The following is a 26,030-nucleotide window of genomic DNA, read 5'->3' on the forward strand; positions in this document are numbered from 1 at the left end:
TTTCAAACTCCAGGGAAGCGTTTTGGGGCAGGGGGAAGATGAGCTTGGTTTGGGGTGTGTTGTGTTTACAATGATGGGCCATCTTGTGGGAAATAGGGAAGAGGTCAGATTTGGCAGTTGATCTGGAAGTCATTTGGCTAGGGGTGAATCCAGAATTATGAATGAGTAGTCCAGAGGGCAAAATAAAGATTAGCATATAGTAGCTAAGGCCTAAACCTTCTATAAGTAAAGAAAATGCATGAGTGAATGAGGCGGGAATTCCAGAAAGATCTCGTAATGCTCAAGGCCCTGTCCCTTGACGGGCATTTTCCCTTCCAAGTCCTCCAAACACTGAGGTACATTTTGCACCTAAGGACACCAACCTTTCCTGAAAGGTTGAGGAACTTGCTGAAAGCCAAAGAGCCCATGGCAGAGCTTTATGCTTTCACTTTCCCTTCATTTCATTGTGCAAATACTGCCTCTTAGGTGCCTAACAATAGAGCCAGACATTCTCTCATTCTGCTTAAAAAACAAAAGCAAAAAAACCCCTGAAGCTGTAGGATAGAGTTTAAGCTACTGTTTGGGTAAGGTGTTTTATTTATCAGAGTGCACACATCAATTCTGTTTCACAGCTGTTTATGCAAATGAGGAACTGCTGTGATCCTACTGCCCTAGCAGCCCAGGGCTCGGGATTCTTTGCTGCTCCCAGTTTTCCAGGGAACCCAAACCCCTACCCTTGCAGTCTCCAAAGAGCTCAGCATTTTAATCTCTGGAGTGGGAGCCACGCTGGGGCCACACTCCTCCCAATGAGCAATATCTGCCTTTCAATTCGGTCTTTCTGGTGACATTCCTTCAGCACAAAAGAATGCCTCAAATATGGTAGGAATCTCAGTCTGAGGCAAACTTTTGGGAAATACTTCAGAGAAGGTACCCTTCAGCTTAGCCTTCACTGGTAACTGAAGAAGTGACTGGGGTGGCAGGTGAATGAGGGACTTGATTCATCAAATCTCCATTCTAGTAAATTATGTGTATGACTGAGATGTCCTTCTTTTAAGGACACGTTCCCATGCCTGAGCTAGATTACATAACTTCTGGAAAGCAGGTTACTTATTGAATGGTTTTTACTTTTGTTTTCTACCTTGAATATATTTTATAGTCTAAGGCTTTTTACCCTTTTGAGGCCTGTCTCCCGGTACAGAGCAATCTTGATTTCACTATGGATTTCTGATTTGGACACTAGAGATCTTGATGACAAGCTACTAAGGCCTAGGTCCAGTTCCATCCTTTCAACCCGAAATTGGTCACATCGAGCCCTGGAGCTTTGTACATCATCTCTGTCATATACAGTGCAGCCCACCAGGAGACGCAACCCCCCACCACGTACCCTCCATCCCATCAGCACAAGCCATTCACGCTCCGGAACGCCAAGACCTGTGGAAGAAATCCTCAGAGGATCCCGACTGTAGGTTTCAAAAGTAGAATTTCTAGAAACTGTGTTAAAGCTAATTAAGAATTTTACATAGAAAATGAATTTAGATATAAAATTGAAATATATACCTAGAAATTAATCATTACATATTCTTATGATGGATTGCACCCTGGTTTAAATCCAATACAGAAAAAAATGAATTTAAATTTCAGTTAAATACAGTACTGTTGGCTAGAATACTTCAGGCATTTTCCTTAGTGGGAACATGCTCAGTGAAATTCATCCCAAAATAAGTTAATTCTCGTTTAATATTTTTCTGTACCATTGGGAACTGTTTATTCCATTGACAATGAAAACTTCATAAACCTCAGAGAAGTTGTTCATATACCAGGAAAAATATCCCTTAGCACTTCTTAGGAAATAAGAATAAACACATTATCTTCCTTTTTCCCCACCCTTCATTCACTAGACACTCTGAGCCCCACTGTACAATAACCCAGAAGCCAATTTTTAAAGTAAAGTTCTTTCACTAATTGATTTACAAAACATCTTAAGATGACAAGCTAGTCACAAGGATGTAAAGTACAGCACAGGGAATATAGTCAATAATGTTGCAACAACTAGGTATATAGTGCCAGGTGGGTACTAGACTTATCGGGAATCACTGCATAAATTATATAAATGTCTAACCACTATGCTGTACATCTGAAACTAATATAATACTGAATGGCAACTGTAACTGAAAAAATAATTAAGAAAATCTTAGGATGGTTGATATCTAAAACTATGATCAAGGGTATAAGATAATAAGGCCATAACTTTTCAGTTCAGCTTCTAAATTAAGCACATCACTATACTTCTCTCTCAGCATGTTATTTCATGATTTTGATTTTCCAATTTGTTATAATGTATCCCAAGAGACTCACTAAAAGAGATATCCAAAGGCAGCAAAAATCTTTGTCAGGACACGGCTTCACCTCACCTGCTCACTGTATAATGTTGATGTAGCTCTCTCTATACCTATACAGCTATAGATTCATTCATTTGGGGATGAGTGGTCTAGATGTATAATCCATCTCACATCCCTTCTGACAGTTCTTTTTTCAAAGTAGAAAAGTAAGTCGCTTTGTTTCTTCTGGGACATGAAAATATCATTCAGTTTCATTTACTATTTTGAGTATGAGTAGTAGTACTGCAAACTGCTCCAAATTCAATGGAATAAAATGAAAGTTTAGGGACTTTACATGGGAATTATAGTTTTTAGTGAAAAGGACAACCAGAAGGTCCAGAACCGGAGAATTCCATCAAATGTGAAATTACAAATTCACTACTGGTAGAGAAGTGCAGCACCAGGTAGGGAAAATTGTTTTATGCCAGTTCTCTGTGAGAAAGGGTCAACTTCTGCTGTGTGTCCAGGATAGTTTCAACAAAGATCATAACATACCATGTTTCCCCGAAAATAAGACCTAGCTGGACAATTAGCTCTAGTGCCTCTTTTGGAGCAAAAATTAATAAAAGACAGGGTCTCACAATATTATAGCAAAATGAAACCAGGTCTTATATTAATGTTTGCTCCAAATGACGCATTAGAACTGACTGTCCGGCTAGGTCTTATTTTCAGGGAAACACAGTATTATGAAAAAACCAGAAACTCTAGTTTTCCAAAATCCTTTGAGAGCTCTTTACTTAAAAACTTAGGCAGCTTTAGGCTTTCTGTGCATGATATTAAGCTCATCTGCTTCATTTATTTGATTCTAATCAGTTTGCTTGTATTGTTATAATTGTTCTCATGGCTTGATGTTCACTGGTGGGATCTGCAGCCCGGTGGTGGCCGACTCGTTCTCTTCTCCCTCACCAATGCCCCTGAGTCGAAATAACCTGCTGCCACCTATTGGCACAGCTGAAGTGGAACACCTGAGCACTGTGAGGCCACAAAGACAAACGGTATGTCTTTCCTATGGCCTTCCCATGTGCTTATAAAACTTCCCGGACAGTAACTCTGCAGGATCTGTGCTCAGGTCTTCATTTATACTTTGTCAAAATTACATACTGAATTCTATTTCTGACAATGGAATTGGAGGTGCTTGGCCTGCAGTTACCATACCTGCAAGGGTTGATATAGGACACGCACGGCTCCCAGTACAAATTGTTTTACCTGTTCTGTAATCCTGTCTCCACAGAAAAGCCATGGCAATACCAATCGAGCTCGAAGTGCGGTGGTAGATGAGCCTAACCATCAGCAGCCCCAGGAGAGGCTCCTTTTACCTGACTTTTTCTCCAGACCCAACACAACTCAGTCATTTTTGGTAGAGTGACATATTTCCTCTGTTCTGATAGTTGGGGGGCAAAGGGGAGAGTGGGAAGGGAAAGAAAAAAAACTAGTTTGGTAGACTTAGACTTTACATAGTGTCTTAATGAACTTTAAATATAAAAATTGAAGTTCTAACAATAAAAATCGTGTTTTAAGTACATTTTGTTGAAATGCTAACTGGTCTCTGCTATTCATTCTTTTAACTTGTAGAAAGAATAAGGTAAAATGCAAATTAAGCCTGAAACGTCACTGGAGGCAAGAATGACAAAACTGAAGCTGTCCTACTTCAGGCACATCATAAGGCAGGGTTCTTTGGAAAAGACAGTAATGCTGGGAAAAATAGAAGGCAGCAGGAAAGAGGAAGACCTCATATGAGATGGACTGACGCCATAAAAGGAGCACAGGCGTGAGTCTACAGGAGCTGAGCAGGGCTGCAGAGGACAGGACATGGCGGACAGCACTCAGTCACAGGGTCCCCAGGAGTTGGAGCCGACTCAGCAGCACATTAACACACACAAAATGCCTTATACATAAATTACAAATTCTAAACAATGTAAAGTTTAGATATTTCTGAGACTAAGAAAACAAAACAAAACGTTAAACCCCAGTGCATATCAGATCAGCATAACTTCATTCTCTAATGCTGCTCTCATGGAGTTATACCAACAGTAGTATCAGATTATGATGTGGACTGGTTGGTGGATGGGCGAGTTAGGAATTTCATTTTGTTTGAGATGCTGACACTGCCTTACCATTTCACGTACAAATGAAATTACTAGCCCCTTTACTTTTAACCAAGTGATAGACAAAACCTGGTTGGGAGATTCAAGGTCCTGCACTGACCTTGCCCAATTGTAGGCCAGCAGTTCAGCCCAACCTCATTTTGCTTTGTGGCAACGGCTTGGAGAGCCTGGGAAGTGAATGGGACCACACTTAGTGCCCAGGAATCGGGCTGCACAACCTCTACGAGTTTTCAGGGTGATGGTGTTTGCAGCCCACTTAGCCCAACTCCTAAAGAACTCTTGACCTGTTACAGCCTAAAGCACCATAGGATCTTTCCCCACTAGAATAGTGAGAATAATAAATGAATGGGACACTGTATTGGTTTCCTAGGCTGCCGTAAAAAATCACCACAAACTGGGTAGCTTAAAACAATAGAAATTTATTCTCTGTTCCAGAGCTTAGAAGTCCAAAATCAAGGCATCAAGCAGAGCCATGTTCCCTCTACAGACTCTAGGGAAGAATCCTTGCTCACCTCTTCCTAGCTTCTGGTGGTTGCCAGCAATTCCTTGGCTTGCCGCTGCATCACTGCAATTCTGCCTCTATCTTCACACGGCATTCTTCCCTGTGTCTGAATCCCTCTTATAAAGGATACCAGTCACTGAATTTAGAACTCACCTTACTCCAGCATGAGTCATCTTAACTTGATTACATCTGCACAGATACTATTTCCAAATAAAGCCGCATTCTCGTGATCCAGGCAGACATAAATTTAGGGGGTACACTAACCCAACAGACCTCAAGAGGCCTCAGTTAGCGCAAGATTCACCCAAAACGGGGGGGAAAAACACATTTCAAAGTTTCTTCTTTTTCACATTTTGTAACAGTGAGTAAACATGTCTTACCTTAGCCATTTCTCTCCAATTTGCTGTCATGAAAAGAGAGGAGCTAGTAGCTCAATGTAACTAAGAGCTCTAGAGCTGGGCCCTGGCCTGGCACTGCCAGACTAGCACTCTGTTCCTTGGTGTTCTCATCTACAGTAGGACTCAGCAAACTACGGTTCATGGACCACTTGGCTTACTACCTATTTTTGTAAATAAAGTTTTATTAGGGCAGAGCCAGCACACTCATTTATGTGCTGTCTGCTTTTCATGACAATAGCAGAGTTGAGTAGTTACAACAATGGCAGTATGTACCACAAAGCATAAAATACTTACTATCCTGCTCTTTACAACTAAGAAGTTTGCTGACCCTGATCTAAAACATGGGGCTTCACCAGAAAAAAATTCCTGAAATCTCAATTCTAGTGCTCTGACAGGGAACTGAGTGATGGTTTTTATTCCAGAAGCACCAGCGAGATGACGACAGCTCTATTATTGATATTCTCCATTTTAATATTTGAGGCATATCTTAAAATTTTTTAAATTCCTTGAGGTGATTTTGAAATGTCTGAGTTTCATATTGAGAGTTACAGTTCAAGTATGGAAGTAGTCACAGGTGTTTCAGTGCTGTTGAAAAAGCTGGATTGACGGGTGATGCCATATACAGTGTTATCCAATTTCAAGTATTTTTCTCCCTTGTAAACTTAACATATTATCCTTTGGGAGACACTGCATTGTAAAAAGTGTCTCATCTTTTCTATTTTTCAGCCAGACACCCAGTATTGTCATTCATGCGCTGAGTATCCACATCAGGCCCGACCTGGTAGGGGACCTACAGGGACAGGTGGGGCCATGGCTCTTTATTTTACTATATGTGGCTATGTTAAGATTCTACCTTTGTCTTATTTTTCATTTCTGTGCTTAGTTTTCCCTCCTCCACGTTTTATTTTGTTTTCCTACATCTTTGTAAATCACCTCAAATTCATTTTGGAAGATGGGATATAATAAATAGAGCTCTACTATTCAGAGCCAAAAACTTCCAGATGTTTTCTCATATGTAAATTAACCTCTCACCACTCAGGCAAAGTAAACAGTACTTTTTTTAAATCTAAAAAATTTCAGCCAACTAAGTCATTTTCATAACATTTAAACACTGCATTAGTGTTGTTATGTAGGCAAAATCCACATGGCTTTAAACTGCTTTGGTCAGTTAACCTGCTAGGCCAAGGCAAGACAAAAGAAATTCTAAAACATTAAGATACATCAAGTCTGATTCTATCCCACTTACTTTTTTGATTTCTAAGTTATATTCTATATCTTCTATTTTCGTAAGAGCGATAAGAGAGAATTTAATTAAGGATATCTTAACTCTTCCTATAATGGTCTCCTCACCATCATGAGGGTCATTCTTATTGTTATAGGTGAAATTTAGTACAAGTTCCGGGCAATTGACATGTTTCCTGTAAAAAGGATTAATCAGCAAGTACATATGAAATTAATCTGCCTCCAACCCTACTTTACAGTCCAAGTGAATTGTTTTATTTAGTTCCTAGTTACAGTTTGGAAATTTTTGAATGCTTTCAGTGGATTCTGCTCTTGGATCAGTCCTCATAGAGAAGAAATCCTGACTCTGAGCTAGTTATGACTTTCAGCCATGTTTGATGGTCAGGTATAACTAGCGCAACATTAAGTGAAACAGACATTTCAGTCCTTTTCAATTAGTGGGCTCTTCTCTATAACTAGGTTACTGCTTTCATATCTTATTTTTGTTTTTATTTAAAACATGCAAGATTTTTACTGCCTCGGTAAATATATACTTTATTACTTAGTCCCCCTCTCCAAATGTAAAGTCCAACTGATTATTAGAGTGAAAAAGCCTTTAGATATGAATTTGAGATTACCAAATCTAGAATGTCTACTAATGTTACTCTATGATGTCATTTTTGTTGGACAGGTCCTCAGTTACATCCATCTACAAAATCTCAAAGCAGAAGTGGACCAGTCTCTAGAACCAGGCAGGGACCATAGACAAAAGAGAGGAACCTGCGTTAGGCTGCAGGGAACACGTGGGAAGATTTTACGAATCAGTGTTCACTCATTCTGTGATGCAGAGCTTGTATACGAGAAACAACTTGAAACTATCTTCATGAAGAGTTATTTTGGTACAACTGACCGAGAAAACAAGAGTATCTGCCAAAGATTACATGGGTACTGTTTCTATCTCCACTTACTGTTTTCTTTCAGCATAAGTTAACCTATTCCATTGGACAGTCAAGTTTGTACCCAGGGACGTAACAAATGAATAATTACCCCCAAATCACTGCTCTTGTTGTCTGTTAGCAATGATCAGTTCAATTATTATAGGATTCTATGAGACTGTACATACACAAAAAGCAGCAAATGATTAATAACATTAACTCATCCTGGTTTTGCAATAGATGTGCTTGTATTAATTTATGTAGAGTTATACTCAGCTTTAAGTCATTTTTAGGAGATAGTACTGTCAAAACTCTTGAGCTACTCATCAAATAGGTATCATTCCTAAAGCTTTCTCTGTAGATGTCCAATCCCACAGACAAATATGAAGGGGTGAGCAACTGAAGACATAAATGTTGAACACTGGTGTAAAGTAACATATGTAATAAATCATAATGGATATTTTTTTCCAGGTAGGACAGCTCAACTTCACAATGCCTGCTTGATATCAGGTTATGCTGCTTTTCTTCTTAAAGTACTTTATTTTTCCAAATAAACTCAACTTGCCAGGTTTTCTCCTGCAGTTCTAACAAAGTCAATTAAAACCTTTATAGAATTTTTCTATTAGTGAGCCAGCAAGATGCAATTCCTTAAAATTTCAGAAACCCTGGCTATTAGTACATTAAGAACATAACCTAAGAGCAGAAGAGAACTTTGACATTTTTCTGATTTTACCATGGATCTTTTTCTGAGTGCACTCATAAACGCAGCAGTGGTTTTAACTATGGCTTAAATTTATTTAAATTTCATTGAACTTTAATTTTGATGATCATACTGGTTTTAGATCTTACTGTTAACCCTGAGAATGGATAAATGCAAATGATCATAAATTGAGGTAATTTTTTATTACAGGAAAGTGTTCTAATGCTATCAATATGAAGACAGATGTTTCAAACAACCTGCATTAAATTATATTTTTAATAATTAAAGAGCATATTTTAACCTGTTTACAATCAGAAACTGAAAACGTGTCATGTACTTACCTCAGATAAATTACGATACATACAACTCAGTAACAGGTTTATTTTATGCATGTGGAACTGAATGTATTAGTCTACAAATCAAAGATTTTAAGTTGAACAGTCCCTAAAAACTTCTATATATTCTAATGCATACCAATTCAACTAAATACAAGTGAAAATCTCTGTACTGTTCTCACAAATGCGAGTGCAGGATGATAAACCACTGGATCAAGATGGCTTGCCTTTTAAGGGAGTTAAGAGTCACAAGGAGCCGCTAAGAAGTCATTTACCCAAACTTCCAGATAAGAAGACAAATTCCCACAAACTCAGTGACCTGCCTAATGACATTCAGCAGTTACAGGCAAGACTACAACACCCCTTTAGACTACTTAAACCAGGCTACCTACTACAACACTGACTAGGACTACTTTTCTTCTCTCTTCTCTATCTTAACACCATATTTTTTCTAGATCACATTTTAAATGATCATTTAAAACTTAGCAGTCATTTTTTTACTTGTTTATTTCATCATGTAGAAGTCTTATAAAGATGCTTGAAGTAAAAGAATGCCTGTTTGTCCTATACTTCAAGCAAAGAGTACAAAACCTGGTTGAGTAAAACAAAAAGAACATTAAGACCAAGAACAAAGTATCAAGTATTTGGAAGACATCCAGCATGTTCTGAAGGCATTCTAGCTAGGAAGAGTAACTGTTCTAATAAACACGTGTATCACTCCGAATACGCTGTAGCTCACTCCTGTGTGACAAAATGACAACTGGTAAAGGAAGTATGGACAGACCAGCATTCTAAATAGAGTTTCTTGTACAGAATATCTACAGAGGCAAGTGCTGTCAGGAAGTATACCAACCTCCTCTTCCCTCAACAATCACCACCAAATTCCTTCAAATGGGGACTTCACAGAATGTCAGGGAATTTCTAGGCTATACTAAGATCAGGTTGAGAGATTCTGGTTTACTGTCAATCTGAGTGATTTAGGCAGGAAAGACAACTTAAGAGTTGGATCAACTTTTGACTGTATCTTGCCTACAATGACACCAATTAACACCTAAGGACTTTTGAAGAGAAAAATTCCATTATTTCTTTTCTTTCTTGAGAGCGGTTTTTTTCCCTCCTCGACTGGAAGGTTTGCAGTACTTTGCTTCCATCTGAGCCAGAAAACTGTCCATTTCCTTTTGCCGATCCTTTTGTCTGCTCTGTTTGAGAGTTAAAACACAAGCTTTCAAAACACAAGACTATCCACAGAGACAAAAGTACTTAGTGATTGCCAGGGGCTGGTGGGAATGGAGAATGGGGAGTGAAGGCTAATGGGTAAGGGGTTTTTTTCTTTAGGGTGATGAAATGTTCTGGAATTAGATAGTGCTGACGGTTGTACAACTTGATGTATACTAAAAACCACTGAATTGCACACTTTAAAAAGATGAATACATGGTGTGTGAATTGTCTTAAAAGAAAACCAAAATACCGACAGTGCTATTCATATACTCACTCCAAAGGAAATATCAGCAGTAGGAATCAGAACATGAAAGAAATGGCAGCAACCTTCTCAGACAGCCTATCAAGTTTACCTGAATGACTGCTTTCAAGTTATCCACTCCTTCAAGTCCCAACTCCTTCCTGCTTATTTCTGCTTCTTTAGCCTCTTCCTGAGCCTAAAAAAGAAACTCAAATGAGACTCCATGACAAGCGAGCAAATGCTAAAAGTACACCCTTTTCCCAAACCAAATCTATAAGACCCTTTCAATTTGAGGATTATATGTAGGATAAAATTACATGTCATTCATGAAAAGGCAAAAATGCTGAGAGCAAGCATTATATCCTCTGATTCCAATAAGCATTTCTGAGTTTTCCCCATTTCTCCTTGCTAGGGGTAGCAAGTAGTTTGGTATTAATAAACCACATGGTGATAGAAAGGAAAACAAAATGCTAGAAGAGCTAAGAAAGGCCAGTTAGCTAAGAATGCTCTCAAAAATATTGCCAGAATACAAGTACCTCAGATTCCTCCTCTGGAAACCCAATTTACTGCATGTGACTAGCAGCAGCCTTGAAAGCAACCCTGGTTTAAAATTCCCTGAGTCAGAATAAATGTTAATAAATTCTGTTTTAACCTTTCTTTACTGATTTCAAAGCCACCTTCTTTTGCCAAATTTTCCTAGGGCACTGATGCCAAAATACCAGAAGAATACTTTGGGAAAGGTTATTAAGTTGTTTTTTTTTTCTCCCTCAGGGCAACAACTAAGACTATTAAAAGGCCCCAGTCCCCAATGAATCTTCCAAATAGCAATAAATACTATTAATACTGAAAATTATGACACATTAGGACCTCGTAATTACAATAAACACAGTTTCCATTGTCTACTTTCAGTCTTCAAATCCCATTTATCTCTTTTAATACTGTATCCCTCTCCCCTAGCTCACTGGATGGAGTCTCTCTCAAAACTATGCCAGCCACCCACCCCCATACTCTAGGGTGGCTTCTCAAGTTAACAGCCTGTTACTGGATACAGCTGTGCTCAGTTTCACCTGAGAAAATCATTACTAACAATCTTAGACTCAGCTTGATTTTAAGCAGATGTAACCTATGAACCAAAACGATGATAATACACAGTCCACTTCTCTCAACTCAATACATATGTCAGCTTTCCCTTATGTGTATCTTGCATCTAAAAGCTGCAGACCCACCTCCACTTCCAATTCAGCCATGTAAAATAAGGTATTCAGCTCAGGTACCCAGCAAAGATCTAACCTCTTACACTGTCAGCTCTCCATGGAACTCCCATTATAAAAGCCAGGCTGAGGCAATGGTTACTGCAGTACCTATCTGTCCTAAAAGATCAGCGGCGCAGATGTTTGCTTCTTGGAATTTACTCCCTCCCAGAACCCCAGCTGTCCTTAAGCTCCTTTCCCTTGCCACCATCCCTACCTCCACCAATCCCACAGTTTAATATGGGTGTAAAGCCCTCAATCCTTGATTCTCCACAAAAGTGCTCCTCAAAGTGTTTGGAAAGACACCATAAAAAGAAAGTAAATAATTTGTTTAAAAAATGTATATTCGGGGCCCAACTCAATCAATTTGGGCAAAAGCAAAGGAATCTATTTAACAGGACATAATTTTTTAAAAAAAGTCTGTCGCCCTCTCCCCACACTTTAACCAAGTGAGAACCACTGTCTAGCGTATGTATCTGGACTCCAATACTTTATCTCCCAAGAAATGCCTGAAGAAGCGACAAGAATTGGCCCATATGAAGAATATTTCACTGTTACTTTAAGATGATATTATTTAAATGACCTACAAATCCTCTTGAGCACAACATACTAGGGAAAAAAGTTTCTCTTGGTGAACTGGTATGCTCATTTTATTAGATGAGAACTACACAGCAAGTTAATCCTTATCCTTAGTATTGTCTATATTTTCATTTTTGTCAATATCCTCAAATTCTTTTTGGAAGCAGCCAAGATATAAATAATAAATAGCGTTCACAATCTTACCCTCCTTTTCCTTGCATTCATCTTTTGTTTTGATTCTTTGACGAAGGCCTTATAGGATGGGACCTCTCCAGCATCAATGGCTTGTTGAATAATGTTCCTTATCCTGGGTTCTTCTGTGTACTGCACACACAGCACAGACTCCATGATCCGATCTACGTCCCCCTTGAAGTCCAGATAGGCTTGTTTAATATCAGCCAGCTCTTCTTCAGAACCTTTGTATGTCTTTTCAAAAGCTTGAATGTCTTCTAGAGATATCTACACAAGAGACGTTATGTTTTAACTTGGACAATTTTATTTTAAATAAAAGATACTCTAGTAAAATTAGATTTAGGTGTTGAAATGTTTCTCCCCAAATACAACAACTTCTTGAATTGAAATTGTTGCAAAAAAAAAACAAATTTTCTATGCCAAAAACTTTTCCAGAGTTCTCCCTAGTCCAACTTTCATAACTGCTAAACTACAGACCAGTAAAATTTAAGTGAAGTTTCCAAAGGTGGGAAGACACCAGAAAAAACACTCAAGACTTACATTTAAATCTGCAAGATAAAGCAAATCTTGTAATAAATTAAATCCCCCCTTTTCAGTACAATCACTCTACGTCAACAGGTAATTGAAGACCCATTTCACTGTGTGTGTGTGTGTGTACACACATGGTTCAACTTAAGGGTTAAATACATTTGTTTCTCAAGATTACAGTATATATCTCCTGAGGATTATTCGCCTGTGTATTTATATTTCGAGGCCAAAGAGAAATTGCTCGTTCCCCAACAACACAAAACGCGAGGCGTTAGAGGCACGCGATAAACACTTATTGATGAATAACGAGAAGTCCCAGCCTCCGGAGTCCTCTACCTTTTTAAAGAGTAGCCTCCAGTACGTTTCCCAGTCCCGCTCCTGGTTGAGCACGTCGGAATCCTCGTCCACGGTTCCCTGCTCATCGTACACCGCTCTCTGCTCTTTGTCGCTCAGAACGGAATAGACTTTCCCAAGGATCTGCGGAAAGAGCACCCAAAGTCACCCCTGCCTGCCTCTCACTGCAACCGCGACACGAAAAATAAAGATCAGAAAGCGTGCCAGGCCGGGTTGTGACAACTCCACCCGGGCGGGGCCCCTCGGCCAGGCGACCCGGAGGAGCCCGGGCGGCCGGTGGGGCAGGGATGGGCGTACCTGGAAGCGGCGGGTGGCGTCCTCCTTGTCGCCCTCGCCCACCCGGTCCGGGTGCACCTGCAGGGACACCTTGTGGTAGCCGCGTCGGACCTCGCCGTCGGAGGCCTCACGCCGCACGCCCAACACTCGGTAAAGGTCGGCGGTGCCGAACACTTCCTCACACAGCTCCAGCAGCCCCATGGCTGGCAGAGGAGCAGAGCGAAAGGCGGCCTCTAGAAAAACACGTCCCGGCGATACCGACTACAGCTCCGAACTGCTTCCTTTTCCCGCGCAAAAAGCCCAGGGCGCCTGCGTCACGAGGAGAGCGGAAGAGGCGTGGCCCCGGCGCCGCGCTTTACGGCGGCTGCAAACCCGGGCGTGGAAAGGCTGTCAGCGGCCGGGACTGACCTGGAGCAGAGCGGCTGTGCCGACTCGCCTGGCGCGGGAACCTCCTTCCGCGGGGGATATCAGCCCGGTAGCCACCACCCCTCTCCTGGCTGTACCCTGGAAATCTGGCGCCTCGCTTCTCCCCAATATCCCAGCAGAAAATTTTTCAATGTTACATGGAATGTCCATATTAGGTTGAACCTATACATTGCTGGTTTTTTAAAAGTAAACAACAGCATAACATCAGCATTTGGCAATTTCACATGGTTCCTAAACATGTTGTTTTCCCCCAGAGAACAATGGTTAAAGAGATTTTATTCTTTTTCAGAGATGATCCTGACAAGTACCTCCAGCTCGTAAGGCCCAAGTCATTTTGCAACCTACAGGGTGGGTCTGCTGGATAGGTACTTTCTCTTGAGTCCTGCAAGAAAAAAGCCTACATTAAACAAAAAGCACGATACCAGTCTTTCAAAATTTCTTATTTGACATTTATTACAGAATCATTTCCATTCTTCTGTGAATCACCTTCTACTTTGGTGGAGATGACGTGACCCAAACGTTCATCTTAATAAAAATACAAGCTGCTGAAGCAAAGGCCTTTTTTGCTGTTGTTAACGCTTTCCAAAGTGCAGAGCTGAATTTTTAGCACCTTAGATTTGAAGGTGGTAACAAGACAGGCTGATACAATCATCCAAGACATGGTAGGAAATCTGTGCCTGGAGATCCAAAGGCTAAGGCTAGAGAAAACTCTGGAAATCATGGAGAAGAGCTCATACAGGAAATATGTGTATATAGATTTTAGACTAAGGACAGATAAGGGCACAAAGTAAATACTTGAGTTGGCAAACTCAGTAGCTCAAAATACTTTACCTTAACCCATTTCACATCAGTTCCTCTCACCGATCAGTATTTTTCAGAATCACATTCTCCCCTGCTCTACCAATTAAAGCTCTTCCCAAGACCTCAAACTCTCCAGCGTAGTATCTTTTAAACTTGCAGAGTTCCTACCATTTCCAAAGCATTTCTCTTTCCTATATCCAAGCTCAAACCCAGGTAAAGTTATTTCCTCTCTGCCCACCCTTCCTTCAAAATCTCCTCCAAGCAAGTGGAGGCCAACTAGTAATAACCCTTGGGGAGCCTTGATGACACCAGAATTTGAGGTGAATTGTTCTCAGAATATATAACCCAGAGAATAAGTTAGTATATTGATAGGGCTTTAGAATCTCCTCTACAAATCTCCTATATGCTAGTCTTAAGACAGAATTTGAAATCTGTGTTATCCAGAGTGTGCACTAAAACCATCTAATCCACTCTTGTGCTTGTAGACTCCTAAGTGAAGCAGATAATGTGGTATTTTGTGGGGTTTTTTTGTCACAGCCAGTCATTTATATTACCAAACTCATGATAATCTAAACCTGAGTCTATCACTGACTTTTTAAATGGACATTTGAAAAGCCCCTCATCCTTGCTCATTCCCCACTCCCTTCTACAGACAATACATGTTGGAAAGGGCTCTCCAGGTAGGCACATCGGGGTCTGAATCTTAGCTCTACCAATATTAAAACTGTGGCCTTGGGCAACTTTCTACCTCTGAGCCTCAACTTACCCATTTATAAAATGGTAATAATCCTACCTACTTTCATACCTTATTCTCACAAATAACCCTGCATATAAAGGGCCTAGAATGTATGTAGGTACTTTACAATATTAGATTTCACCCAGTTTCTCATTCTTAAAAGTAGACTATTACAGCCTAAAAACTTGTAACAAATCTACCTTTGTAAATTCGAGATTATGTGTTAAGCAATACAAACCTAGTTATAAAAACAATAAGCAAAGTAACTGTGTCTTGAACTGGTGAGATGACAATAAATTAAGAAAAGAATTACTTGAACGGGCCATGGACATGGTGGTTTGGGGCTTTGAAACAGGGAAATCTTGGAAGGCAACAGACTGAAAAGTTGTCTAAGAGACCGAGGGCCCAACCCAAAAGTCAAACCTGTCTCACAGCCACTGTGTTTCACCACACGAAGGCTGAAAAAGCTATTAAGTTCCCAGACCTAGCTCGCTATCAGACAAGAATAAATCTCTCCCTGCCCAGGCCAGGCCAGAAGAGCATGGGTGACGTAGAAAACTCCATTTATTGGCCCCTAACTAACAAAACTAGGAACTCTGCACAAGCGTTTTAAGAGAACTTTGACCTTGTTCCCACTACTATGCTCACTGGAGTCAGTTCGCTTTTGTTTCTTTAGCCTCTGTTTCTGTTTCCTGAGATGCTAAGAGGACTTCACGGGCCCGTTTCCGTCGCAGCCTCTCAGCATTTGTGATCATCATGGGATGCAGAGGGAAAAAGCCAGAGAGACCTAAAAGCAACAGGATTTTCATTCATTATAACACAGTACAAGCAAACGTTTCCTTGGGAACTCAGCCTCACAGAACTGAGGTCTAACAGAGACCTGACCTGGAGGATGGATTTAAAACAGGCTATGCTCTTAACTTGCCAAACTGTCTTACCTCTTCCCCCAATTCCCTCCCCTCCATTCACTGCAAGGAGACAACAGATGTTGTCAGCTTCCTAACACTATTTTCCTTACTTGAAATAAAGATAAACTGACAGATGGCCATTCAAGACCCACTACTCCTATTTTTAGTATAAAATCCCCGTCACCCAAAAAGTCTCATAAAGAAGTCCACAAAAGGGGTCTCCAGATTTAAAATGGCAATTAGATCACAACTTCACTTCTCACTCCAGTTCTGAGCAGCCTGGAGGAAATGAAAATCATTCATTCTCAACACCCTGGAATTGCCTTCAATTTAAAATTCCCTCAATGAAGTATGGCTACAGCCGAGTTACCCAGAAGTTTTTCCACAGGTTTAGAGAGGTGGGCTCCACAGCCGATCCAATGTCGGATCCGGTCCAGATTGAGAGCAACGAGTTTCTCTCCATGACTGTTGGGCAGTGGATCATAGGAGCCCAGCTGCTCCACGAAACGACCATCCCTGGGACACTTGTTATGAGCAGCCACGATGCGATAGAAAGGCCGGTTGGTACAGCCTCCCAGGGCCAGACGAATGGTTAAGTGGCCTCCACGGTAGGCCTTGCAGAGGACAGTAGCTGTAGAGAAATAGTGGTTAAGACATAAGAACCAAGGGCACAAAATGGGCAAAATGAGGTAGATGAAACAATCTCCTTCCTCCAGTGAAATGCCCTTATTTCCAATTAATTCTTGTCAATCTGGTTGAGATATCATCTTTGCAAAGAGTCTTTGCAAAACTCCTCTCATGCACTCCATTCAGAGAAATAACTTCCTCCTCATTCCCGACTGCACTCAGCACAGGCTTGACATTTACTAGCTGTGACCAGATGACCCCTCAGCTGTTTCATCTCTCCAATGAATGCCACTAACCTCACTGGGTTTCAGGGACGATTAAGTGAGAAACACTGAGGGGACACTCAACGTAAGGCAGTGTGGCTGTGTCAGGTTGGGGTAGCCTCCAGCTGGCCTAGGGAATCCCTGCTCCACACGGCCCCACACGCCCCACAGCCCCCGCGACCTCCTGGGTGGTGTCCCGGGGCCCCTCACTCACTGAGCTGGACCATGGTGCAGCCGGCGTGCGCTGAGGCCCATGCGCACCTTGCGGCGCCTCGGAGCTTCCCGCCGCCCGCGAGGATCAGCTCTACCTCCTCGGGCGGGGCGGAGGACGGACGCGACAGGTCAACCCTGCCGAAAAGCGGGCCTCACCCCAACGCAAGCCAACCTCAAGCGCCTCATTGCCGGAAGCGCACGGTCCACTCGCCCCGCCCTTTCCGCCCCTGCATTTCCCGTAACGCGACACGGCGAAACTTAACGTACTTTACTTAAACTGCAGCAATAGAGGCGCGCTGCAATTTGCGTATAAAGGGAGTGGCAGTGCCTGCGGAATCCTGTGGGTGTTCCGGTCCCTACTGGCCTGTGAGCTCCTGGTGGAGGGAGAAGTATTGGGAGTGTCCCGGGAGCGGCTAAGAGAAGCGCTAACGTGCTCCACAAATCCATCCTTACAGCAAACGTTTTTTGAGTACTTGTTAGGGCCAAGGTGCAGTGCTGAGAACGCAGAGGTGAAAGGGATCTGTCCCATCCCGCAGGAAGTTCACAGTCTAGTGGGGAGACTGAGAGGTTACACCAGAATAACTAGGGGGATCATTACACAGTCCTGGGGAAGAAGAAAAGACGAGCCCGATAACTTATTTAGTGTAGCAGGAAGACTTCATAAAAGGGGTATAGTTAAGGGCCGAGACTAGGAAAAGGCCTATAAATGATGTAGAGTTTAGTTTATTCTTCTGTTTACTAATATGCCGCTCACCTTCCTTCCTATTCTCTCCACATCCTCTTTTAAAAAATAGAGGAGGAGCCTTTACTCCTGGTTTTGCTGTGCAGTGATCCAGGAGGCCAGGAGTGAAGTATGGTTCCTTTGTCATCTTTAGCCCTAAAAGAACATCCTCAGTTGTGAGTTTTGCATCTGTTACAGGGTGATGGGCTCTTCATGGAGCCCTTGTGCTTTAGATCCCGTGGGTAAGATACCCGTGGTTAGAGGGAGTCAGTACCTCCACTGTGAGCAAAGACCTCTCTGTGTGGCTTCTCTGTTCACCATTGGATCCAAAGGGCCTGGCCACAATTAACATGCTCTTTATCCTAACACAGGGACCCTGCATAGCATTCTTCCTTTAGTTCCACCTTAGAAAACAATGCCTTAACTCCCAGGTTCCAGTGAGTGAACCTGGCCACGGACCTTAGCAGTTGGCTTCCTCCAGGAGTGATCCTGATTAGCTTTCTCCAGAAACCCTAATAATGAACCCACTATATCTTAATTATAAATATACATATATGTACATGTATTTATATTCTTATCTTTCCCTCAGTATTCCTTAGCCCCAGAACCACACTGACAAATTTTGAATCTCTTGTTTCCATTTTGTATTGTCATCCACTTTACTGTCAACCAGTAAAACAACCAGTAACATAGCCATCCAGTGAGACAGCCAATGGAAATAAATGAATGGGTTTCTGTTTATGGTAAAGACTTTTTTGTTCTCCATCGCCAGCTCTCATATGGTGAAGCATCTACGGTTTAATTTCTCAGAATCCCCAACAGAAGATACTTCAGCCGGAAGGATGTTAGAAAGATGGATTGCCAAAGCCAACGGTCTCCTGTAACATGTGGATCTCTGCAAGCAGAGCCTCATCTTTCAATTTCAGCTGCAAGAGAGGAAGGAAGGGGATATGTCAGACCTGATATATCTATGTGGAGACCCTTCACTTGTGGGGCCACAGCTAAAGAACATAGTTCCTTGGAATGGAATTGGCAATATTCCCTACTGCATGGTAACTCCATTAAAAGACCTCAACATTGTGCTGGTTACATTGATATGTTCACTTTATAAAAATATATCAAGTGGTCTGAACATTCACAATTTGTGCATTTTTTAATAAAATAACTTTAATAAAGTAACATTTTTTAATAAAGTTTATTTTTAAAAGATTCACATTATCACCCAATGTATCTTGAGTAATAAATACTATTCCCATTTGGCAAATGACAGAAGTGAATCAAAGATACTAGATTGAACTTAATTTTAGAATCTAGCTGTGTAAAGAGACATCTAGTTGCCTACTGAATACCCTCTCTCTCCTTTAAAACTAAGTAAATCTTCATTTCTTTTCAGCACCGCAATGCAGCCATCTAAAAAGCCACATTTCCTGCTTCGCTTGCAATTTGGGCAGTCTTATGACCAATGTGGCCAATGATATGCAAGTAAAAGTCACTGCTCTTTAAAGGGATGACCCTTTTATCCTTTCCCCCTTTTGTTCCTTATTGTGCCTGAAACATGGATATGATGGCTGGAGCTAAAATGGCTGTCCTTAACTATGAGGGATGGAAACTATGCTATGGTTGTTGAAGCAGAAAGATAGAGGTTGTATCTCTGATGACATTGTGGAGTGGTAGTACCAGTCCTGGACTCTTCCTTAGATGAGAAAAATAAAGCTCATTTGTTTAAGCCACTGTCTTTCTAGTCACATTACTTACAATTCATAACAGATAGAATAGACTAGGAATTGGCAAACCACAGCTCAACAGCCAAATCCAGCACTCTGTCTGTTTCTGTAAGCAAAGTTTTATTTGAAACACAACCACCACATTCATTTGTTTATGTACTGTCTATGGCTGCTTTTTTCACTACAAGGGCAGAGTCTGGTAGTTGCAATAGAGACTGTTTGGCCCACAAAGACCTAAAATATTTCCTGTTTTTCCCTTTAAGAAAAAGTTTGTCGACTCCTGGACTAGACCAACACCTTCATTTCACACATGAGGAAAATGAGGCCCAGAGAGGTTAATAAAATAAGTTAATGGCAAAACTAGGACCATAATTCAGTTCTACTTACTCCCAGGCCATCTGTCTTTCCATTAAACCATATTCTCCAAAGAAGTATAAAAAAGATCCCCCATGGTACTACATGGGTTAGTATTCCAAACCCAGCAGCCCCATGATAATGGCACAATAGTAAGAAAAGCCTCTAGAAAAATATTCACTTCATGAAATGCTATACAGTCCTGAATTAAGCCAGCACCTTGTTCCTAGTTTCCCAGCCCCAGTACAGTGCAGACAAACAGCAGAGGCATCTGCATCATACCTTCATTGTGTATTTGTAGGCTTGCTCAGCTTCCAGTTGCCGTCCAGCCTGAAAAAAAAGAGCAGCAGCTGGTGATGATATAAACATTATGGTGAGAAAGTACTTTTCCTGCTTCACCTTTGAATTCAAAGTTTCTTAACTAAGAAGGTTATATATATATGGTATGATAAAAAAAATATGGTGACTGTTTAATAAAAAAATTATTACAGGAAAAGACATATTGCCATTAATCCCACTCAAAATACTCTCTATCTCTTCAAAGACACTTATCCCATTGTCCTTGTCACTTTCTGAAGCAGTTCTGGAAGTCCTCTTTTGTGAGTCTTTAGTTGCGCTGTTGTGGCTGCCTCATTTGATGTTCTGAATCAATTCAAAACATTTATCTTTCATGGTCATTTTGACTTTGGGGGAAGAGCCAGAAGTTTCACAGTACCAGATCCAGTGAATAAGATGGATGAGGACACACCATAATGTTTTTATTTGACAGAAATTGCCATATATGAGAAGCAATGTGTGACATGGAGCCTTTCCGTTGTGATAAAAAAAAGTACCAGGAATGCTGCTGCCACGTGCCATCCAACAGAAAGGCAGAGAACTTCAATATGCGAAGTGGTGCATTGAACCTTAATAACAGCGTGTGACAACTTTCAACTTGTTGGGTACAACCAGTCAGGTGTGAGCTACAGTTGAGAGACGGTGTGCTTTACAGTTTGCTGTAAATCATCTTCCATCATGACAAAGCTCCATGTCACACATCACCTCTGGATTATGACAATTTGTCAAATAAAAACATTATGGTGTGTCCTCATCCACCTTATTCACCAGATCTAGTACCATGTGACTTCTGCCTCTTCCCCAAAGTCAAAATGATTCAGGACATCAAGGCAGAAGTGACAACACAATTAAAGACACTCACGAAAGAGGACTTCCAGAACTGTTTCAGAAAGTGGCAAGAACGATGGGATAAGTGTGTTCAAAGCAAGGGGAAGTATTTAGAGGGGGATTAATGGCAATGTGTCTTTTACTTTAATACATTTTTAAAATTTAAACATTCACCATATTGTTTGATCACATCTTGTATATTCCTTTTTTTATTATCCTTTCTTTCAGTTTCCTTGCTTTCTCTTTACTATTTTCATAATTTAAATGCTTAATTCATTGATTTTTCCACCCTCTTTTCTAATATATGTGTTTAAGGCTATAAATTACCCTCTCTATATTGCTTTAATTGTATCCCATAGTTCCAATATATGATAGCTTTCTTTTTATTCAGTCCCATTTCAATTACCTACTAAAGTGTAACAAACCACTCCAAAATGAAACGGTTTAACAGACAATTTATTATTTCTCATAATTCTATGCGCAATTGGAGCCATTCTTCTTTTTCCTGGGATCCCTCATGTCATCTGACAATTTGGTTAGGGCTGGAGGAGCCAAGATGGCCTCACTCAAAGAGTGAGGTTAGCTGTTGGCTGGGGTGCTTTCTCCTCCGGGTGGACTTTGAGCCTCCTATAGGCTAAACTGGGCTTTTAACCCATGGTTTTTCCAGAGTTTTAAGAGAGAAGAGCAGTAGCTGCAAGACTTTTAAAGGCCTAGTTTCTAAGAACTCACATAATGTCACTTCCATCTCAGTCTACTGATCAAAGTAAGTCACCAGCACAGCTTAGATTGCAGGGTAGAGAGAAACGAGAAGGAGACTCCATATCTTAATGAGTGATAGCATCACATTGCAAAGGGTGTGGACATGAAAGCATAATCAAATGGGGGCTAGTGTAAAAATCTACCAAATGGCCTGTTTTAGTCTTCTACTGCTGTGTAACAAATTACCACAAACTTCGTGGCTTAAAACAAAACCCATTTATCATCTCACAGTTTCCACTGGTCAGAATTAGCATGGCTCAACTAGGTCTCTGCTTAGGATCTCACAAAGCCAAAATCAAGGTGTTAGCAGGGCTGGGTTCTTTTCTGGTATCTACTTGCAAACTCATCCAGGTTGTTGGCAGAATTCAGTTACTTGTATTTGCAGGATGGAGGTCTCCATTTTCTGGATGGCTGTGACTCTGAGAAGGGAGTGCTTTCAGCTTCTGCAGGCTACCCACATTCCTTGATATCTGGTCCCTCTCCATCTTTAAGCCAGCTATTGTGTGTTGAATCTGTCTTGTGCTTTGAATTTCTCTTACTTCCCTTCACAGCAGTACCTATGTGTCTGATGGAATTTTCTTGGGAGGTAATCTTCAGAATTCTACCTACCACAAAAAATTGTCTTATGATTTTCTCTTTGATCCATGAATTAATTACAAGCATGTTTTTAAGTTTACAAATATATGAGTCTTGGGGCCTATCTTTCTTTTGTCAATTTGTAATTTTATTGCAGTGTCATCTTCATCTATATATATTTGTTGAATCTCTCTTTGTATTTAGCATATGGTCAACTCTTATTAATAACTCATTTGCGCTTGAAAAGAATATGTATTCTTTAATTGTTAAGTGCAGAGTTCTATATTGGTATTTGAGCTCAACCTTGTTTTATTCAAATCTTACATATCCTTAATTTTTTTCCTATTAGAGCTATCAGTTTCTAAGGGAAGTGTATTAAAATCTTCCATTTTCACACTTTTAGTTTAAAGAAAAAAGTGAGGCCCAGCAAGTTTAAGTGACTTACCCAGGATCCCACAGCTAGTTGTGACAGAGCTGGGGTAAGAATGTAGGTATGTCTTCTATTGATATTCAAGAGAAAATTCAGTAATTTTTATTTTGTTCATTTCTCTTACATTCACAATACCTCCTATCAGTTTGGTGTCATATTGCTCAAGGGAAAACGGAGGGCCAATCTCATTATTCCCAATCTGATTTTAGGCTGACGTGCATTATTTAAGCAAGTTATTTAATTATGGGAGAGTTATTTTCTATAGGTAAAGCAGTTATCACAAGCTCCCACAATACCCCCCACCTAACTTCCCATCTATATCAAGGATAAGCACCCTTCACCAGCAGCAATAGGAAGGAAGTATTCCAAAAGCCTAGTATATCATCTCCTCACTAGTCTTGTGTTATATTCTGATACAATAGCACTTCCATTAAAAAAAATTATTTTTTTGAAATGAAAAAGGAACTCAGGAATGAGGTCGTTAAATATAACTAAATATATTTTAAATGTAAATACCATGTATTTCCTGATTAGTATCAGGTAAATATCTAAACTATTGATCCCAAATTCTGGTCTCAGAAAAAAGTCAGAGACAATTACAAAGAAGATGCTTCATAGTATCAGGTCCATTTTTAAAACAATAGGATCTTTTGGGAAAATTGCTTTAGTCTATCAGAGATATCTGTTGGTCCTTTTGTTTGTAATCCATTTATATCTGTATCCTTATAGGCTACTTTCCCTTTATTTTTATACCCGGAGTCTTATATAGCTTTTCTAGGCCATATACGACTTACAAAGGGGGAAATTAGAGGGTATATATGTAGCTCCAGGAATTTTTTGTAGATCCAGAGCAGAATTGGAATGACCATACAAGGAATGCTTACTATTGTCCCAGGCAGGAATTATTGTCCTAAATAGGAGAGCACAGGCAGGTGGGGAGAGGCACCCAGGAGGGCAGAAGGAAAACTGCTCACTGTCCCCAAGTCTAATCTGCCATCCCACTGCACAGTCAATCACTGCCCTTACACAGCTCCCCATTAAGCATTCATAACCCCAACCCTAGACCAGGTTCTGATCCCTACATCTTCCTTCATTTTGAGACAAGCCACACATTGGGCTGGGCCTGTGGAGTATAGCAGGGAGTCTACCCACCCACCCCAGAACCCCCCGGCCAGCAGTTAGCCCTGGCCTACCCCACTCCCACTCACCCATGACCACTAAGGCCAAATGTCTCACTCCCATTTTTAGAATCTCCTTTCCAGATAAACACACCTGAGTATATGATTTGTAAGCACATTCCAAGTAGAGGCTTCTCAGACTCAGCCGCTCCTTCATCATTTATATAACCAAATCTGAAGCTCATCAAACCTCAACTATCATGCATTAATGGCCATGCCGCTATCTTTTGCTTTACTTGGTCCTTCACCTGTTTTCCCTAAAAAAGCATTGTACAAGGATAGTGAACACTCACTTTCAGGCTGACCAGAGCCAGATATGCCCATACTTCAGCATTGTAGTTGTTCAATGCATTGGCTTCAGAGAGAGCGTCCTCTGCCTCCGTGATCTCCTCCAGCTTGACAAAAAAGAAGACGTGTGTGTTGTGAAATCAATATAGTTGTCACGTAAGCCAGCTGGAGTCATCTTTGCTGAAAATACTATGTCTAAATAACATTAATGTATATGACCATACCAATAGCTCCCAACTTTATTATTATTTATTATTTTTTTAAGAGCAGAACTCTTTCTTCAAACAAAATCTTATGTGGTGGCCCAATATCTGAACCAGTTAAAAGTGGAACTACTCTGATTAAAAAGCCAGGTAGGGGAATCTGGAATCCTGCTTGCTGGGCTCTCTTCCTCCTTCTCTCTACAGTAGTAGATGGGCTGACCCCAAAGGCACCCACAAACCACCAAGCTGCAGGTGCCAGGGTTGGAAGGTCGGAAGCATCACTGTCATATGTGCGTCACCAAGTGATTTTCCCGACACCCTAGGCTGTCAGATACATTTGTAGTTTCTTCCTTGACATTGTGCATCCCTTTCTTGAGGTTAAAGTCTTATGAACACGTCAAAATACTATTGCTCAGAAAACTTCCTTTCCCCTAAAATTAGTTATTAACAGCATAATCTTGAGCAATCAATATAATATTCAGAGACTCCAGGGTGCTCCCTGAGCTCTGGTCACATGGATATCATTGCTGCTTTCTAAAACTGTGAGTTTACTTTGTAAAATCTTCCAAAAGGTCAGCTAAGAATAAGGCACTCCTCTTCCAATAAAGTAGCTCTTCATTTTTTTTCTCTTTTAGAAAATCGTGGGTTCCTAGGCTCGAGACAATATGAAGAATGGCTTTTCAGCAATACACACACTTTGACCTATGCTTTAAATGTCTCTGAGATATTGATTCATTATTCAGCCTGTATTTGCTAAGGATTACTCTGTGTCAGGCAGTATGCAAGATACTGGGAATAAAAAGATAAAATAGAACAGCTTCCCTCAAAGAGTTCACTGACAGATATGTTTTTTAAAACAAAAGAAAAAAAACCTCAAACACATAAATAGTTCCAATACAGACAAAACATTTCTATAATGAAAGCGTATGTGTGATCTAGTGGAGAGACAAAGGAAAATAATAAAAATTCTACCCTGAGATTAAAGGATGGCCTCTGAGAAGCAACATTGCTAAAGTAAATCTTGAAAGAAAAATAGGAGTTTGTTATCTGTACAAAGTAAAGAAAAATAAAAGTGATTATACAAAAGCATGGAGGCATAAGATAGCATGACATGATCCAGAAACTCTTAAATCTGCCTGTGTGGCTGAAGAAAAGAAAAAGAGAGAGAGAAGGGAAAATAAACAAAGTAATAAGACTAAAGCGTTTAGCAGAGACCAGATCATATATATCCTTTCAAAGGAATCTGGATTTTATTCCGAAGCAAGGGGTAGTCATTGAGGGTTTAAGTAGGGGAGTAACATTGTATTTGCATATTTTAAAGACCATGTTGATAACAATGTGGGAAATGAATTGGAGGAGGACAGGAGACCATCCTAGCACATAAAGAGGAGATGAGATTTGAATTAGAAAAATAGGTATGGAGAGTAGACAATTGACTCAAGAGACATTTAGAAGACTAAATCAATAG

The 26,030-nt window shown here is 40.6% G+C and overlaps 4 protein-coding genes across 16 annotated transcripts in view; 1 reads left to right on the forward strand and 3 right to left on the reverse strand.

Moving 5' to 3' along the window:
* The window catches only part of FAM149B1 (family with sequence similarity 149 member B1), a 48,085-nt gene extending 38,991 nt beyond the window's left edge, over nt 1-9,094 (forward strand). Inside the window, exons 10-14 of one of the 8 annotated variants that reach the window (XM_081074389.1) lie at nt 1,220-1,441; nt 3,229-3,352; nt 3,589-3,714; nt 6,089-6,164; nt 7,275-8,582. In XM_081074389.1, the coding sequence (XP_080930515.1) occupies nt 1,220-1,441; nt 3,229-3,352; nt 3,589-3,714; nt 6,089-6,164; nt 7,275-7,348 (622 nt within the window). In that variant the 3' untranslated portion in view covers nt 7,349-8,582. Of the gene's footprint in view, nt 1-1,159; nt 1,442-3,228; nt 3,353-3,588; nt 3,895-6,088; nt 7,161-7,274 lie in introns of those variants that run through there. The other 7 variants (XM_081074390.1, XM_081074393.1, XM_081074388.1 and 4 more) reach the window with 7 other exon arrangements.
* Nucleotides 8,403-14,232, reverse strand: DNAJC9 (DnaJ heat shock protein family (Hsp40) member C9). Its single transcript, XM_081074403.1, has 8 exons — nt 14,104-14,232; nt 13,926-13,999; nt 13,600-13,789; nt 13,213-13,424; nt 12,898-13,038; nt 12,046-12,300; nt 10,125-10,208; nt 8,403-9,752 (listed from the first exon to the last, which is right to left on the reverse strand). The coding sequence occupies exons 4-8, from the start codon at nt 13,390-13,392 to the stop codon at nt 9,633-9,635; spliced, it is 780 nt and encodes a 259-aa protein (XP_080930529.1). The 5' UTR covers nt 13,393-13,424; nt 13,600-13,789; nt 13,926-13,999; nt 14,104-14,232; the 3' UTR covers nt 8,403-9,632.
* On the reverse strand, nt 13,926-17,379 carry MRPS16 (mitochondrial ribosomal protein S16). Of its 2 annotated transcripts, XM_081074405.1 has the most exons (4): nt 17,167-17,334; nt 16,433-16,693; nt 15,803-15,941; nt 13,926-13,999 (listed from the first exon to the last, which is right to left on the reverse strand). In XM_081074405.1, exons 1-3 carry the CDS (start codon nt 17,177-17,179, stop codon nt 15,808-15,810), a joined length of 408 nt encoding a protein of 135 aa, XP_080930531.1. In that variant the 5' UTR covers nt 17,180-17,334; the 3' UTR covers nt 13,926-13,999; nt 15,803-15,807. The 2 variants fall into 2 exon arrangements, with proteins under 2 accessions (XP_080930531.1, XP_080930530.1); XM_081074404.1 differs by lacking the exon at nt 13,926-13,999 and having other exon boundaries at nt 14,039-15,941; nt 17,167-17,379.
* Nucleotides 17,380-18,509: 1,130 nt separating this feature from the next.
* CFAP70 (cilia and flagella associated protein 70) overlaps nt 18,510-26,030 on the reverse strand; it is a 67,500-nt gene continuing 59,979 nt past the window's right edge. For 3 of the 5 annotated variants that reach the window (XM_081074409.1, XM_081074408.1, XM_081074407.1), the window contains 3 exons: nt 24,365-24,466; nt 20,247-20,294; nt 18,511-18,812 (listed from right to left, as the gene is read on the reverse strand). In XM_081074409.1, coding sequence (XP_080930535.1) covers nt 18,732-18,812; nt 20,247-20,294; nt 24,365-24,466 — 231 coding nt within the window. In that variant the 3' untranslated portion in view covers nt 18,511-18,731. Of the gene's footprint in view, nt 18,813-20,246; nt 20,295-24,364; nt 24,467-26,030 lie in introns of all 5 variants that reach the window. The other 2 variants (XM_081074411.1, XM_081074406.1) reach the window with 1 other exon arrangement.

Source organism: Rhinolophus hipposideros (genome assembly GCF_964194185.1).
Source record: "Rhinolophus hipposideros genome assembly, chromosome: 15".
NCBI classification, from domain to species: domain Eukaryota; kingdom Metazoa; phylum Chordata; class Mammalia; order Chiroptera; family Rhinolophidae; genus Rhinolophus; species Rhinolophus hipposideros.